This window comes from Marmota marmota, unplaced genomic scaffold, assembly GCF_001458135.2.
Source record: "Marmota marmota marmota unplaced genomic scaffold, marMar, whole genome shotgun sequence".
Classification (NCBI taxonomy): domain Eukaryota; kingdom Metazoa; phylum Chordata; class Mammalia; order Rodentia; family Sciuridae; genus Marmota; species Marmota marmota.
In genome coordinates, this window is record NW_026000185.1 from 12,294,748 (window position 1) to 12,312,295 (window position 17,548).

At 55.9% G+C, this 17,548-nt stretch overlaps 1 protein-coding gene and 1 long non-coding RNA gene across 2 annotated transcripts in view; one reads left to right on the forward strand and one right to left on the reverse strand.

Moving 5' to 3' along the window:
• Window positions 1-17,548, forward strand: part of Xylt1 (xylosyltransferase 1) — a gene marked incomplete at its 5' end in the record, with an annotated part of 222,874 nt that overhangs the window by 99,143 nt on the left and 106,183 nt on the right. The window contains one exon of the mRNA XM_048790068.1: window positions 10,689-11,205. Within this exon, the coding sequence (XP_048646025.1) occupies window positions 10,689-11,205 (517 nt within the window). The remainder of the gene's footprint in view (window positions 1-10,688; window positions 11,206-17,548) is intronic.
• Window positions 15,309-17,548, reverse strand: part of LOC125612330 — a 3,826-nt gene continuing 1,586 nt past the window's right edge. Inside the window, exons 1-2 of the long non-coding RNA XR_007342664.1 lie at window positions 17,247-17,548; window positions 15,309-16,860 (exon numbers count right to left, since the gene is read on the reverse strand). The exon at window positions 17,247-17,548 is cut by the window's right edge and continues 1,586 nt beyond it. This is a non-coding gene — a long non-coding RNA (uncharacterized LOC125612330). The remainder of the gene's footprint in view (window positions 16,861-17,246) is intronic.

Here is a 17,548-nt window from a genome sequence, read left to right on the forward strand (position 1 = left end):
CGAACCTTAAAAATAAAATTAAAAAAAAAAAGAAAAGAAGAAGTTTCAGTTCTGCTGCTACAGACATTTGAATGGTTCCAAAAGAGTCTGCCCCGTCACCAAAAATAAAAAAAGGGAACAGAATAAGCCAAAGTCACTCAGAAGGGGCTGGAGAGCTGTGTCCCGTGACTTGACTCCCCCCGGGCCCCATCTCAGCGGCCAGAGGGGGACGTGGCAGCAGCTTATTGCAGAGAACAAAAACTGAGGCTGGGAAGGAAAAAGAAAAAAATTTAAAAATAAATAAAATAAAAACCCCTGGCGACTTTCAGCTCTGAGACGATGATGTGGCTCAGCAGGAAATAAAATGTCACGACAGGCTGCAAGGGGGCTGTGGTGTTCTGCAGGTCTTCTGGAGACCAGGGCCCACTACCCAGGTCCCAGATGATGTCACAGGAGGAAATCCAAGCCAGGTGTTGCCAGGTCCCCTGATATTTCAACCACGAGCAGAAATCCAGAATTTTAACTGGAATCATCTGACTTAGAAATGTGGCAGGGATTAAAACCCAAGCAAATGAACATGCTCCCCAGAGCCGGCCACAGCTCTCTGCTCCATGTGCAGCCACTGGCCCCCCGTGGTGACCTCTGGGTAAACCAAAGGCCATGCTGTGGGCACCGGGGCACCTGGATAAAGGTGTGACCCATGTCAGGGTCACTCCCTGCCCAGCTGGGGGCCCTAACCCTTCTCCCACTTCCCCACACAGTGGCTGGTCCCCCTGACCACCCACTGGTCACCTGCCTCTCCCCCTCCACACCCCGCTCCTGGCTAACTGCGCCCTTTCTCTGGCCGCCCCCCTTCCCCCCTGCTGACCTCTCCTGGTTCCTCAGCCCGGTTCTGATTTCAAACCAGGAAGGGTCATTTCTGGATAGAACAAGACTCCAACAGCCCAGGTCCACCCAGGGCGGAGGCAGGGCAGTGATTCGGCCCCACCTCTCCTGCAGGGGACTGTCAATAGTGGTCTGGAGACATTTGTGGTTGTCACATGGGCCTAGTGGGTAGAGGTCCCAGATGCTGCTAGACACAGCACAGGACACCGTCCAGATAAAGAGCCTTCCCCAAGCGTCCATGGTGCCATGGTGGAGAAACCCTGCCCAGGAGGTATCCAGAAGGGTTGCTCGTTCTCTGTCCCTCGCTCTCCCTCCTGGGCATGGTGGCCTTCGGTGTGGGATAAGGAATGTTGCAGTCGCAGGTGACCCAAGTTACATGGGGTTGGGGAGAGGCTAGTCTAATGGTCACTAATGGTCACTTATTAAACAGTCTTGAGCTCCCCAACAAACCCCTTCTGTGCGTGGGTCATTGTCCTGGCCACTGTCCCTTCTGAGGACTGTCCCTCCTCTGGCTTTCCAACCTGCTTCTGGCCTCTGAGTCCTGAGTGTCAGTTGTGACCTGACTTCTCAACACGCGGCGTGACCTTGGGCCGGCCTGGCCCCACCCTGTTCCCTGGTTCCAAGTGCTCCCGCCTTCCCTACAGAAGGACACCTGTGGGCTCCTGGGGGACCAGAGAGTCTCAGTGACAACTCCCTGCCTGGCTGTCATAGCAGGAAATCTCCACAGGGGCTCCACCGTGTTCTAGGGGAACTCGACCCTGAAGACAGCCGGCCAGGGGCTGGCCCCGACCTACTTTTGGAGATGGTTCTGTTTATTTAGATATTATTTATTTATTTACTTGTGACTTTTTGGAAGAAGCAGTGTTGCGTCCATCCACGGTTTCTGGTGTGACCATACCGGACACGGACAGATGGGACAGTGGTTCCCACCGTGAAGTGGACAGACACATCTGTCACCGCCATCGTTAATGCTCTGGAGACCAGAGGAGCTCAGGGGACTTCAGGAGATTCCCTGATGCGACACGGCGTGGTCACCCCGGGTGCCGCCTGAGCCGAGTTCATCCCCGTAGCTCCAGTCGCAGCCTTTGACCTCGCCACCGAGGCCCCGCCACGCTCACCGCTGTTCCTCTCTCCCCTGTGTCCTTGACGCACAGACACACGTGTCTGTCTGTCTGTGGGCTGCACATTTAAGTGAGATAGTGGACGCTGGCCCTCTGTGCCTGGCTCATTTCACTTTGCCTAATGTCCCCCAGGTCCATCCGGATGCCCGTCACGGTTGTCCCTGGCGCTGGGGGGGCTGGGGGGCTCCAGTGGGCTCAGCAGGAGCTTGGGGCGCCTGGGCTCTGGCGGTCAGGGCTGGGTGGCCGTGGGCAGTGTCGGACACAAACAAGGCTGGACACTGGCCGGAGGACCAGGACGGATCTAATCGGCAAGGACTGTGGCCACGGGGGAGAGTGTGGCGTGAAGCCCGCCGAGCTGTCCAGAGGGGACGGGCGTTTTAAAGGGAGGGTGAGGGAACAGGACGGGGAGTCTCAGGGCTCAGCAGAGTTGGGGAGGGAAGAGACCAGTGGGCACCAGGCGGGGGTCGGTCCAGGTCAACTCAGATTTGGGGGTTCTGAGCTCCCACGGAACCCCCATTGCCACTCAGCACAGATCTCTGTCTCCTCTGTGTGTTTGCTGCATGTGAGAGTCAACGCCGTTCCTGCCCAAGCCCTGTCACACGGAGACACACGCCACCCAACAGAGTCCTCAGCCCGAGGAGGTATTCCGGAGCCCACATGTGTAAAAATGTCCGTGGCTTTTCCCACGCGGGCTCAGGACCCCCCAAATGCCCTCCCCTGTTTTTGGGGACCCTCAGAGAGCTTTGTCTAGGAAGATGATACCTCTCCATTATTTGCCATTTATGGACATTTACACCTAGGTCTTCTTCTTCAAATGCTCATTTATTAATTAACTTAAAAATAATGAAGAAAACCATCCATTATGCGTCTATAGAAGCAAGGATTTTTTTTTTAATGGGAAAATGTATATTTTCCACAACAGCAACAGAAAAGCTTTAGTGAGACATTTTTGCAAGTCTCGGTAACGTCTGGCTTAATAGAAAGGCACAGCTGCTTCTTTGAGTCTGGGTGCGACCTCGCACATCACGTCGCCTCTGGAAAATTCCACAGCACCCCGGGGAGAGAAGGAGCAGAAAGGAAATGATGGAGAAAATAGTGTGTCCCTGCAGATCCTCTGGGAGGGTCTTGGGGGTCCCTCCAGGGCCCCTAGACTGTGCTATGGGAACTGCCACAATAGGTCAGTGTTGCAAGCGTTCATTTTATTTTAATAAATTGTAGCGGACGTGGGTGGCCTTCCGGGCATTACCCTGGTTCCTTGTGTGGATTAACACTCTCAGTTCTCAGACAGGTTTTTATCCCCATTAAACAGAGAGGGAAATTAAGGTCAGCTGGGTTCATTGTTGTGCCCTGGTCCCCTGTAAACAAAGTGGCAGGGTCTGGATTTGAACCCGCCCCCGCCAGCTCAGCAGCTAAAAATAGCATCCTGCAGCCACTGGGCAGGTGCTAAATATAGATCAGGTGTTCTTTTGACACACAGAAGCCAATAGCAGCGATCCGTCTTCGTTCATCCCTATTTTACCTTTGCAAAGCAGGTATTCTCCCCCCACCCCCTTTTTTTGGAGAGGAGAAAATGGAGGGTCCAGTAGGTGAAGCTCTTTCCCCCCACCCCCTGGTGCCCGGCCCTACCAGCCCAGCTCCCTTCCTCCTCACCCCGTGCTCTGCTGTGCATCCCATTATCATGGGGCTGAATTGCAAAGGTCTTATTATTGGGGTTCTAGTAAAGCTGCCCGGGCCTCGCATGGCCCGAGGGTTGCTGAGCGCCGGCCAGGGCAGCCGCCTTTCACTGGGCAAGGGGCTGCCGTGGTCTGTTTGCCCCGGCAGCCTCCACAACTGCGCGTCCTCGTTGCTTCAGCTTCGCACACTGAGCCTCCACCCTCCGTCCCCCCTGGCACTGAGGTCTTTCTGGAAGCAGGTGCAGGCTGCTCCCCCAGGGTCCCTCCCAATGACTTTGGTGGCCCTGGCAATGGGAACCAAGCCCCAGACACTGAGTTCAACAGCAAACAGCTACCCGTGCACCTGACCTGAGGGCAGCAATCCACGGACCCTGGCGAGCGGGTGGGGCAGGGGCCTTCCTGCCTGGGCAGCACACCTGCTGGGGTCGACCTCAAGGGTGCTCCACCTCCGAGCCACATCCCCAGCCTTTTTCATTTTTTTTTTTTTAAATTTTGAGACAAAGCCTCATTGAGTTGCTCAGGCTGGCCTTGAACTTGCAATCCTCCTGCCTTGGCCTCCCATGTCCCTGGGATTAAGAGAATGCGCCCCGGGGCCCATCCCGTCCCTGTTCTTACTAGCTGCGGAGAGGCGGTCTGACCTGGGCAGCCTGGGTTCAGGTGGCTCCTAGATGTAGGGACTCAGTCCAAAAAAAAAAAAAAAAAGGAAGAACGTGAAATCATCTCCTGCGCAGGCGTGTCACGAAGATGAACTGAGTGAGGAGGTGGGGGGACAGGGCCTCGGACACAGTCAGCACCGCCTGCACACGTGAGTAAATGCTTGATCCATTCACCCCGTCCTGAGGGCTGGGTGCCAGAGAGACAGGAAGTGTCCCGTCCTGGCCTGAAGGTGACTGGAGGAGGGAGGATCAACCCGCGTCGGCCTGACTCCAGACCTCTGAACCCGAGATTCAGTGACGGAAGGAGGGGGCTGGGATGTCAGGGGACACCATTCAGAGCCTCCCTTCCATCCTCCCTCTCTGGTCTCCTAACGTCCCTCAGATCGGTTTTCTTTTTTCCGTTGTGTGAGTGAGCACAGGCATGGTACTGCGGGCGGACGGGTTTCCCTACCCCTGAGCCACATCCCCAGGCCTTTTGACTTCTTATTTGAGACTCTAAGTTGCTGAGGCTGGCCTTGAACTTGTGGACCTCCCGCCTCAGCCTCCAAAGCCACTGGGATGATAAGGCATGTGCCACTGTTCCCAGCATCGTCACATTGTTTTTCCACGAGCTGAAATGGCGGAATCCTGTGAGTCGAGCCTATTGATTTACACCCGACTCAGAGAATGTGAGTAACACTCCCACAGGACTCCATCACCCATCTGTTTACGGATGAGAAAATTCAGTAGTTACTAAGGCCAGGCAAGTGCCCGGGCCTCTGCCCTCCCTGCTGGGTGCTCCATCTACACCACAACAGGAGCAAAGGTGCGTCTCTAAGTGTGTAGTTCAAAAAGCACAGCAGCCGCCCCCACCTCTCAGAAACAGGACCCCGGGCCTGGGGTGCAGCCAGCTGAGTGGGAATCCATTCTGAAGCCTGAACCTCCCAGAACCCCCGGGAAGACAGAAGCAGACCATATTGTGTTTAGCATATTTCTACCTGATTGAAATGGGCTCTAAACATGCCCAAGGTTGAACAGAAATGGAGGACATTATTGCATTTAATTATTCCTCCGGAATAAAAATGGAGTCTAGCAACGGCTCCGAGGTGAGGCAGAGTAATTAGAGCTTGGGAGCTCGCACGCAAACATTTAAATGTGCAATCATTGTAATAAGTGCATTAAAATAAAATAAGTCAAAGGGTTGCATTTGCATACCTCACCCAAGGTGAGAGAGCGGGATTGGTTGAGCATGCCCCGGCGACGGCCACGTGGCCGGGCGATGGTGATGGAGGAGTCATAACGGGTCTGCCCTCCGGGTGGAGGAGCCGAGACCCAGCGTTAACTGGTGGGTACCCGCTTTGAGTTTATGGCTCATCCTTCCTCCTGTTTGAGTGACAGGAATGTTCCAGAAGCTTTGCATACATCCAGCCTCACCAAATGACCTGTGAGGTGAATATTATGATTGGCCCCAGGTTCCAGGTGAGAAACTGAGGTACAGGGAGGTTGAGTCGCTCCCTGAGGAGCAGTGGGACCTCGGGTACTTAACATCTGTGCCTCAGCTCCGTCCTCTTAATCAGGACTGGTACCCACTGCCTCAACCAGTGTCCCAGAGGACCAGGACCCATGCCCTGGGGATCCTCTGCGTGAAGGGCCAGAGCATGGGGGCACATGGACATTGGTTCTCTCCAGGCATCTGCCCGGGACCTTCCAAAGTTTTGCACAGAGAAGGGGACGTGAGCTTGGCTCTGTGGACTTGGGGAACCCAGGGAAAGAAGAGCTGAGCCCTGTCGGCCCCTTGGTGATCACAGGAGGAATTGGGGGGATCCCTCAGGCCCAGTGATGGACAATGGATGCAGAAAAGGTGGGGGGTACGTACCGCGGAGTGGTTCTTGCTCACGTAGGAAGGAAACCTGTAGCGTGCAGCCTCATGGGTGAGCCTCAGGACCTCATGCCACAGGAGAGGGGACAGTGAGGTAACGCAGGCTCCATGACGTGGACTACGCAGGTGCCAATCATAGAGTCAGAGTGGACAGGCGGGGCCCGGGGCTGGGCGAGGAGTTTGGCAATTGCTCACCAGGGGGCCTGAAGTCTCAGTCATGCAAGCTGCCCCCCAGCCCCCTCCCCATGGTCAACGGTTCTGCATTGTACACTTAAAACGGGGTGGCAGGGCGTCTCGTAAATGCAGCGAATTTCGTAGTTTATTGAGATTTTAAACTCACAATAAAGAAAATTCTAGAAAAAGGAGGTAGGGAAGGTGAGGGAGGACCCACTGGTCACTATGGAAAACAGCGTGGATCAGGGTGACGGAGTGCCACACCTTCGGATCCTGCCTGATTCTCCCCGACGGTGCCTCTTGTGGACTTTTCTGGAAGAAGCTAATATCTGTGAGCTCTTCATCCCAGAGGACAGAATATCTTCCTTCCCTCTTTCCCATGAACCTTTGCATTTCCGTGGGCAGCCGAGCAGCATCGGAGGCAGGCGGAGGCCACAGGGCCAGCCCGAGGCCACCGTCCCCGTTGCGGTTGGCTCTCCTGAGTTAGACGGTGCGGGTGAATCCGGGACCATGTCAGACTGGGTGATGGCACCGGTTCCTGGTCGTGCAAATTAGCTGGAGGAATCGGCTTCACAGATTGTCAGATTAGCTTTGTTGGTCTGGGCGGATGGAGAGCAGGGATCATGTCTCCCTGGTCTAGTTTTGCTTGTTGAAACTCTGCCAGAAAGTGCACAAAACATGAGCTTTTGAAATAGGTAGTTTATGGAGGTTTATGGGGGTTTGTGGGGCTTTTCCACTCAGGGCACCAAACTTGGTGAGTCTCTATTAACAGAAAGAAAAGAGTCCCAGAATAAAACTGTTGCTGTCTATAAGGACACGGGTTTCTCTGGCTTATTCCCAACCTTATTGTGAAATTCCAGGAAATGGGATTTTAAAGACAGAATTAAAATTCATGTTGTTAGGGTTGGACCCATCAAACTAATTTTCTCTCTGTTGGAGTCAAAACAAGAGATTAAAACAGAAAACCAACTTGGTTCCTGTGTTTGAGAAGAGCTGGGAGGAAGGGTGACCAAGTGGGCTCCAACATTAGTTAGGATGAGCTAGACCATGCTGCAGTAACAGAGCTCCCCCAAATCTCAGTGACATTAAGCAGAAGAGGTTCCATCTGCCCACTGGGGGTTGGTGGAATCTGCTCTATACTGGCTACCCTCAGGGATGCAAGACCTTCATCATCAGGAAGATGGCCAATGTCTTGGTCAGCTTTCATTGCTGTAACAAAATACCTGAGATAAACAGCTTAAAGGAGGAAAGGTCTCCTTGGCTCACAGTTTCAGAAGTTTCAGTCCATGGTGGCTTGGCCCATTGCTTGTGACCCTGTGGGGAGACAGTACATCATGGTGGGAGCCTATGGTGGAAGACACTTGACAATCTCGTGATGGTCAGGAAGTGAAAAAGTGAGAGAAGAGGGGACTGGTGTCTCATGTCCCTTCAAGGGTACGTGCTCCCAATAGCTAACTTCCACTAGGTCCCACATCCTCCTCGTGACCCTGAAAACCTTCTTTGGGCCTTGGAGGGGTATTTAAGATCCCAACCATGAGAGCTGGTGGCAATGCTGTGGGGTGGAGCTGGCCCCCAGCCCTGGCCACTTGTCTTAGCTGTGCCCAGAAGGAAGGGAACTGAATGTCCGTGAAGAGCCCCACTGAATCCCACCCTGCCCCGTCCAGCTCGTCCTACCTGGGCTGCTGCCGTGATTGCAGAGGGTGCCGGCTGGGCCCCCACCTGGAGACGGGGAGGCGACTGCCTCTTGGCTTCCCTCTCAGGGGGACGGCAGGGTCACAACCTGCCAGCAACCTCCAGCATCAGGAGCAAGCTCACTGCCTGCCCAGATGGCTGTGGGCACATCACGTCCCAGCCCCCCTCCCTCCTCTGTGTCATGGCAGAGGGCAGCATGACCTTGGAGCTTAGCTCTGGAGGTCAGGCGAGGCTTTGCACTGAAGGGCTCCGCACGGCGCCTTGAACAAGAAGGTCACAGCAACAGGCTGCCCTTGGTGTGAGAGGCAAGAAGAGGTCCTCCCCAGAGGGCCATCCTCCTTGTCCAACGCGGGGGACCTGTGAGTCACCCACTGTGGTGCCTGGGTCGCACTGTGCTCAGAAAAACGCATCTGAGGGGCTCTGGACAGACGGAGAAGAGCCATCAGTACCAGCCTGTGCGTTTAGGGACCAGGAACCCAGAGCTCTGGGAGCACCAGCCGGAGGTCTGGCAAGTCCCTGTGGGAAGGAAAGAGAGGCCACCACCACAAGGTCCTGAGCCACAGGTCCCGGTGTGCCAAGGCCCTCGGCCTCCGTCCTTCCGCCTCCGCCGCTGTGGGTTCAGCCGACAGCAGAGTGAAAATATTCAGGGGGAAAAAAAAAGTGCATTTGTACTGAACATGGCTCCTGTGTCCTGATTCCCTCAACGACTATTTCCATTTTCCAAATTACTGTATCAGGTAATTTAAGTCACCGAGAGACGATTTAAAGAACACGGGATGGGAGGACGCATGTAGGATATCTGCAAATATGATGCCATCTTATACAAGGGACCTGAGCACCTCTGCATTTGGCATCTCAGGGGGTCCTGGGTGACCAGCCGGTCTCCTTCCTTCTTCCTGCCCCGACCCCAGCTCCTGCTGCCTCTGACTCTAGCACTCGGTGTCCCCAGCTTCTGGGCTCTGTCCCTCATGAACACAACACAGCAGGTCGCTGGCCGGCCTCCGGATGGCTGTCCGAGGGTCTCGTGTCCACAGCAGACTGACGAGCAGAGTCAGGCTGCGGTGCTGAGGGGAGGCGACCACGGCATCGGTCTCCTTGGCCGTCGGGAGCTGGGGGTCTGGGTCTGTCCTGCTGGGACTCAGCGTCACCACCGGCTCACCTTGGGCAAGTCACCCGTTAACGGATGCTCAGTTCCCCCTCCATAAAACAAGAAAACTGCAATAGCCCGACGTTCGCCGTGGCCATCTTGGTGTGGGCTGTCCCCCTTTACCACCTCCCCCGAGTGGACAGGGGCTTCATGCCAAGGAGGGGGCAGAGGTAGAGGGGGCAGCCCTATGTATGGCTATTTCTCCAGGCCACAGCTGAGCCAACAAGGACAAGGAATTCAGGGCATCTACAGCCCCTGCAGAGGACAGGAGGCCTTCACACTCGGCTCCTGCAGAGCAAGGACCAGACTCTTCCTTAGAGGGCCCGACGGAAGGGTTTCCATTGCAACCGCCCAGTCTGTAGGGTACCATGAAGGTGGCCCCAGGCAACGCACAGATGAACAGGTGTCGCTGTGTTTCAATAAAACTTTATTTACAAAAACAGGTGGCAGGCCAGATTTGGGCCACCAGGTTGCAGGGTGCTGACCTGCTGGAGGGAGAGCCGAGCAGAGCATGGGCTGCCCTGTCCACCGCCCCAGAAATGGCCACTGCCCTCCCCTCGCCACTCTTCCTCGGGAACTGGAATTTTAGGACATTTTTAGCCCTCCCTAAGAAAATTAAAAAAGCACACACAAAACAAAACAAAACAAAATATTGATGCTACTTATCACCAGTGCGCTTCTATAGCAACAGGAGCAGGCCGAGGGAGCCCGCGAGTGCTCTCGGTGCCTTCCGAGGTGCCCCTAGGGGTGGGCTTTGGGATAGTGAATGATTTTGGGGTTAACCTCTGGGAACGGCCTCTACCCAGAAGCACCATGTTTCAAGAACGATTTGGACCATTTGATCTAAACTCAAAATCACTAGGACCCATCTGCCTACCCACAGAGGAGCAGAGTTTCTAGCACCACCTTTCTGGAAAGGTCCAAGGCACGCGTTGTCTCCACTGATTTCTGACCTTTCTCTCGACCCCAGGAGGCTCAGTTCGCTCTGTTCCACTTACCAGCTTGGAGAGCTAAAGGTCTTCCCTACAGAACTCATAGGGGCTCTGGTCTTGACCTCTCTGAAGGGCACAGGTACGGGAGCCAAAGGCAATTTAGAAGGAGTCCAAGATCCTGCCAATATTTTCTCCTTTTATAACATTACTATGTTATAAACATAATATATTGTGTTTATATAATATATAAACATATTTTTATATTATGTTATATAATTATAACATATTATGTTATAACCTTCCCAGAAAACATCATAGCAACTTTCTAGAATTTCAATAGGAAGGTGGAGTCAAATATCTGTTACCCAGTGACAGACATGGTAAAAAGAAAGAGAGAAACTGTCTTGAGGCCTAGAGAATCACAGTTAGAGCAGAGGCGGGACTGGACGCTTCAGCTCAGACTTCCACAGCTGCATGCCCTGGTGGGGGTGGGGGTTCCTTGGGGGCCAGCCCCCTGAGCACAGCCCCCAGGTAAAGTCTCTCTTCTCTGTTTCTTTTCTGTCTCCTGCAGGACGGCTACTTCTCTCACCGGCCCAAAGAGAAAGTGCGGACCGATAGCAACAACGAGAACTCGGTGCCTAAGGACTTTGAGAATGTGGACAACAGCAACTTCGCGCCCAGGACCCAGCAGCGGAAGCACCAGCCGGAGTCGGCCAAGAAGCCCCCAGGTCGGCAGAAGGAGCGTTTGCAGAGGAAGCTGGAGCCCCAGGAGAAAGCACAGGGACAGGGACGTCCCTTCCTGGGGAAAGGCCCCAAGGAGGCCCTGCCTCCCCGGGAGAGCGCTGCAGCCAACAGCAGCCGAGGGAAGGACCCCCCCAGACCCCCCCACGCCCGGAGGGGCGGAGGCAGCTCCCGGGAGACCAAGTACGACCAGCCCCCCAGGTGCGACATCTCGGGCAAGGAGGCCATCTCGGCCCTGTCCCGCTCCAAGTCCAAGCACTGCCGCCAGGAGATCGGGGAGACCTACTGCCAGCACAAGCTGGGGCTGCTGATGCCCGAGAAGGTGACGCGGCTCTGTCCCCTGGAGGGTAAGTCCCACTGGGCTCTGCTCAGACCTGAGGGGTCGGAACACAGGGTCTGGCTGGTTTGGGACTTTGGGGATTCTGAAGTCCCTTGTAAGAGTCCCATTACCTGTTGCTGGTGCTCTACCCCCGTACCTATGTGACAAAGGGTCGAATCACCGTGGCATTGGGGCCCAGGGGAGCGGCAGGGGGCAGGGGGCTGCGTGCAGAGGACCTGGGTTCTCTCCCAGCAGAGGACTGGGATGGGGGTTGACCTGGACTGGATGGTCACTGAGCGTGATCTGGAAGATTTCTGATTGGTGGCGTAGACAGCCTTCCCGTCCTCCTGGCCCCACAGCCCCTTCCTTCCTTGCTTCCTGTTTCTTCTTATCTTTCTCCTGGATTTATTTCCTCCCTCCCTCCCTCCTGCCTGGTGCAGGGCGCTCTTCCAGGTGCCCGTGACCCAGTGATAAGTCAGGTCTCCTGCAAGACGCAGGGCAGGCTCAGAGGCCAATAGAGAAGTCACGGGCAGAGTGGAGGGGCCCTGGGTATGGGGAGCATCTTGCACAGGTGAGACCGCACCTGCTTCTCTGCATCTAGAACCATGGCTTGGACGTGGGCATCTTGGCCATGACCCATGCCTTCCCCAGGGCCCACGGGTGGGCACAGCCTCCGCAGCTGCAGGCACTGGCTGAGCCTCATTCCATGGGCCACTGTGTCCCACCCACCACCCCGTGAGGTCAGCTCTGAAGCCGGGAGCCTGATTTTTTTCCCAGACAAGAGACGTAAAATCTTAGAAGGTCCCACAACTTGTCAGCGACCTTCTGAGATGTCACACGGAGACACCCGAGGTCGAGGTGAGCTGGACTGGATGAGGTGTGTCACTTTCTGAGGTCCCCTCCTTCCTCCCTTTCTCTCTATATGAGCAGAGAAGTCCTAACTGGCCCCAGAGTGGGGAGGACCTCATGCCCCTCCACCTGGCTGAGTGGTAGGACTGTGGTCACTGCCGTCCCCACATGCCCAGGCTGCCGTCCCCTTCACCGGTGGACTGTAAGGTAGCCCCTGGGAACCTGCTTACCTTTTATTGTCCCTTGGGCCAGTTAGTAACTATTTGCCTGATGGTTTTGTCCCTGGGGAGGACAGATGGCATCCAAAAGAAATTTTTGTACAGAGAGTCAGCGCCGTTGAGAGCCGAGGAGGCTGCATTTGAGATGAAGAGCGTGGATTCAGGCCAAGCTCAGCCGCCGGCCAACGCGTGGGGCCTCGCTCCTCTCTGGTCAGAGCTTCCTTCCCCATCCAGGGAGCCGCAGGCATTAGACGCTCTGGGTGCCTTCCTTTGGGACCAGTGTCACAGCTCCTGGTCACCCACATGGTTCATTTGCCCTTGGAAGGCCTGGCTTTGCCGCTGCCCCTCATGAGGTACACACAGGTGCAAAAACGCCTCCTTGTTGTTTGTAAATTCAAATAGCATCCAAAAAAACGCTTTATTTTGCTTTGAAGGGAGGAGAGGTGACCCCAGATTATCACTGGATGTCGGATGACCCCAGGGTCTTGGGTGGGGAAGGACACAGAGAAAGACCCAGAAGGAGGAAGGGGACTGGGGGCCAACAAGTGGGACAGGAATGGACCCACTGAGCTTCTGGGGCCTCCTCAATGTCAAGTTAGAGGTCAGAGAACCAGGCAAGAATCACCTGCAGAATGGGGGCACTTTGGGTCCCCCATGTTGGTACATTCAGGAGCCAGGGGAGACGTGGCCTAGTGGCCTCCTGAAGCAGCAGACCTCAGCCCCCTGCCTCTCTCTGGATGCAGAAGGGAGGGGCGTGGAGAGAGGGACGAGGAGGAAAGTCAGACTAGAGAGACCCCTAGAGAGACCCCCGTCCTGCTGGACGGACAAGAATGTGAGGCCCCCACAGGGGAAGAGACGTATCCAAGGTCACCCCGTGGGTAGGAGCATGCTCATGTCAGGTGCAGCTGACCCTTGGTCCCCACAGGCTCTGCACTTCCAAGAAGTTCATCCCTACTCAACATGGGCTTTTCCCCCTTGTGATGGCTCCTGAAACCACATATGATAGCAACTGTTTTGATAGCATTCACATTATATCAGCTCTTCTAAGTAATCCGCAGATGGCTTGACGGGCAGAGGTTATAGAGTCCACAGCATTTTATTTTATTTTATTTTAGATGTTGATGGACTTTATTTTGTTCATTTATTTATATGTGGTGCTGGGGATGGAACCCAGGGCCTCACACACGCTAGGCAAGCGCTCTGCCACTGAGCCCCAGCCACAGCCCCCCGACCACAGCATTTTATACGAGGGACCTGAGCGTCTGTGGATTCCAGTAGCCTGGTTGGCCAGTGCCCAGAACCAACCCCACAGATCCCCAGGGACAAGGGGACGGGCCTCTGTATTCACTAGTCACATCTGACAGGCGGCGGCCACGTGAGCTCCGTGCATAGACCGAGGGCTGGGGGGACAGGACCCTTCATGTGGTCTCTGTGAGACACTGCGGCCAGCAGTCGGGCAACCTGAACGTTTCAACCAAGCTCATCTCTGTTCTTTGAGCTGTTTGCAGGGAAAATGTAGCTCTGCAGAACTTTCTTTTCAAAAGAGAGATTTAAAGAGAGAGTCTTCCTTTGTCCCTCACAGCCTCCCCCTGGGCTGTGTCTCCAGGTGGCTCCGTCTGTACTCCTGATTGCACTTGGCACTGGGATATAGGAATCACTGGGCGGAGGGTGACGTTTCCAAAAGCTTTTGTTAACCTGTCGCCTGGCAGAGAAAGCCTGGGTTGAAGGCCCGCCCAGGAGACTATTGTAGGGCTCCTACTGTATACCAGGCATGCTTGTTCTGCAAATGGCCAGATCGTAGGTATTTGGAGGGTCCTACAGTCTCTGTCACAACTACTGAACTTGCTGCAGTCATTAAAATACAAACACAAACGTACCCGGGTACGTTCTGATGAAACTGAACTTGCCAACGTAGGCGAGGGCCAGGTGGGCCTGCGGGCCCTGGTTGGCTCACTCCTGTGTCGGTTCCGATTCTGCACACAGTGGCTCCTCCATTTAGGATGGGGTCACACCACTGTGGATCCGCCTCGAGTTAGAAATGCATTTAAGGCGCCTGCCAGACACCACGGCTTAGCGCAGCCGGCCTGCAGTGTGCAGAAGACTCGGGTCCGCTGCCGCCGGGCAGAGTCATCTAACAGGAAGCCCGCTCGGTGATAAAGTGCTGACGCTCTCGTGTGATTTATTGAATAAGCTCTGAAGCTGCAAAACCGCGTGGCTGTACGGTCGGGTTTTGCTCCCGTGTTAAGTTGAAAAATCATTCACGGCAGCGTCCTGAGCTAGGAAGCGATCGCGCTGGCCTCTAGGACTCTGTCTCCCAGCAGCCGCGCTCTAGCCCCACCAGGTAAGTCTATGGCGAACCCATTTTGCCAATGAGGAAATGGAGACTCCAAGAGGTTTGGGACTTGGCCAGAGGCACGTGGCTGGTAGGTGGCAGAGCAGGTGTTGGAACTCAGGTGACTGCGCCGGCATCCCATAAACCTGGCCCTGTGCCCTTCGGTCCTGGGTATATTCACAAAGGAGAAGGGAGGGCATTGCTGGGGGGCATATGGGGGAGGGATGTTGCCAGTGGTCACGAGCCCGGCTGTGAAGCTGGGCTTCCTGGATTCAAACTCCAGATGGCCCCTTCACAAGCTGTGGGACCTTGGGCAACTTGCTTGACCTCTCTGTGCCTTGTTGCCTCCATCTGTTAAGCAGAGGGGAACATGAGCACACCTATCTCAGAGGGTTTGTGAGGGCTGAACACACAGTTAAGAACTTTGCCGGGTCAGCCAGGACTGTGCGTTGCATACACATTTGCCGTATGACCTGCTCCGCAACTGTCCCTAAGTAAATATGGCGTCACCGTGAGAGCTAGGGGTTCCTACGGTTCTCCTGGTCATGCTGAGACACCTCCGGTGTGGTTCTGCAGGGTGGACTTGCCTGGGTCTTGTCCTAAGGCCTGTACCGCCTCCGCCAAGGTGGCCTGCCCTCCTGGGGGCGCTGAGCTGGTTACGAAGATGGGCACTGAAGCGCCGTCTCCCACCCAGCCCCGGCAATACTTCAGCCTGCTCCACGGAGGCCTCCGCCTCTTGCAATAAATTTACTGTGAATAGACTAATTGCAAAATAACCCTAATTGGGTAGTTATCAATGAACAACTTCCTGCGGAACAAAACGGCTTACAATTAATAGCATTTAAGCCATAAACTATTCTTCTGCAGAAAGCGAAGATGTAATTACACCCCACAGAGAGATGGCGTTCCCTTCCTGGAAACCATGACACCCGGAATTCCCTCTGCTCAGGAGGGATTTGGGCTCCAGCCCCGTGGTCCTCTGATTTCCTGTAAGTGAGGAAATGCAGACGGAGCGGCGGGAAGTTGAGTCTCTGAGGCGGTGTCCGGTACCAATGCGCCCCACGCAGGGGGACGCGCTGTCTTGTCGCTTCACTTGACAACCTCCAGATCCGGCCCGCGGGCTGCCGGACGTTGGGTGTCCTTAAGGAGGCGACCGATCAGGACAGGAAATGGGTTCTCTTCATGTTGACTGTTGCAAAGGGCTCCTGCCACCCCGCCATCTGTCCCCACGCCTTTTGCTGAGGCCCAGGGTGGCGTCGAGGAGCCCAGGGGGGCCTTCCTCTCTGCTGGGACCTGGCCTCCCTCACTCTGCCTCCTGGAGAAAGCAATTGGAAGGAGGGGAAAGGAAGCCACAGTGTCATTCCATTAGGTTAGGGGGTCCCCAGGCAGCCCGCCAGCGACCGCGCAAGGGGGGGCTCTGTCCTGTCAGCACCGGGGGTGGCCTTACAGAAGCTCTCAGGAGCCACATAGTCACCCCAGGGACCCTGAGCTCACTGCAGGCCCAAGCTGTGCGCGCTCACACAAGATCGCCTGGACCGCCTGTCCCTTCTCGGTCTCCAGAACGACCCTATGGCCTCCGCTCACTCTGCCTGGGCCTCCCTGTGTATTTTTGGAAACGTCACCATGTTAGATCGAAGCTGAGGACAGCGTGAACTGGTAAAAGGCTCTCCACCCAAAGAGCCCTGGCCATTCGGGTGAGAATCCCGGCTCTGCCTTCTCTCCCCTGTAAACTGGGCACAGATCCGCCTGCCCTCTCTTCTCAGGGGGCTGGCTGCAATGACAGAGGGCATTTGCTTTAGTCCGCTGTGACCAATGACCTGGCAAGAACGATTTGAGAGGAGGAGAACTCTACTTGGGGCTCAGGGTCTCAGGGGTCTCCTTTCCTAGATGGCCGGCTCCATCCCCTGAGCCCGAGGTGACGCAGAACATCATGGCGGAGGAAAGCAGCTCAGGACCCGGCCACCAGGCAGCAGAGAGAGAGCCCCCCTCACCAGGGACAAAATATAGACCCTCAGGTCATGCCCCCAGTGACCCGGCTCCTCTGGCCACAGTCTCCCTGCTTCAGTCACCGCCCGTTACCCTGGAAGGGGTCATCACACTGATGGGGCCACGGCTCTCCTAGCCCAATCATGTACCCCCCCAGACGTCCCCGTGTTGTCTCACACATTTTGGGGGCACCCATACCTAAACCATGAGAGCACATAGGAGCATCATGAGCGCGGAGCTGGAGAACCCGGGTGTCTTGCAGGACGACAGAGTCCGCGTGGTCATGGAGGGAAGGCACCTGGGGAAGGGGGAGCTGTAAGGGCTGCTGGACGGTGTCCCCCGATTCCCAGCCCCGTCTCGCTGGCTCCGTTCTTCGGCTGGGCCCCGCACGTCACCCTGCGTCCCACTCCACCTACCTTGTTGGCTGCTAGGGCTCAGCCTAAGTGCTGCTTCCTCAGGGCCTTCCCCAGAAGCCGTGGCCACAGGGGACACAGTGACCCTGGGTGAGGGAAGTGCCCCCCCTTTCCCAGTGAAGACTGTTTGGCCTGTGACCCAGAAGAAGCATCTGGATCCAGCTGCCGGGTAGGGAAACTGCTCCTGCCTCATGACATTTGGAACCACTAAAGGTCGGGTCGTCCCTGTGGTGGGCCCCCTGGCTCCCCGGGTCCCCCCGCACCTCCTCACCCTCTGCTGGGCTGGTTAAGGCCACCAGGGGTGCTTCGGTCCTGTGGTTCAGCAGCCTGGACCTCAGGAGCTCAGAGTGACGTGGCCCGGCACAGTGATTGGCAGGGAGCGTGGCGGGCTGCTGCTTGGGCGCAAGTGGTGACGGCGCATCCCCAGTGCGCGATGGCAAAGGACCACTGCCGGCAAGTCAGCTGAGCGTTTTCAGGGCCGCGGGTGTGACCTGGGAACCCAGGACCAGGTTTGCAGCTTGACAGACGGAAGGGGCTTCTGATGCAGGAACAGCACAGCCGTGTCCCCCCCCC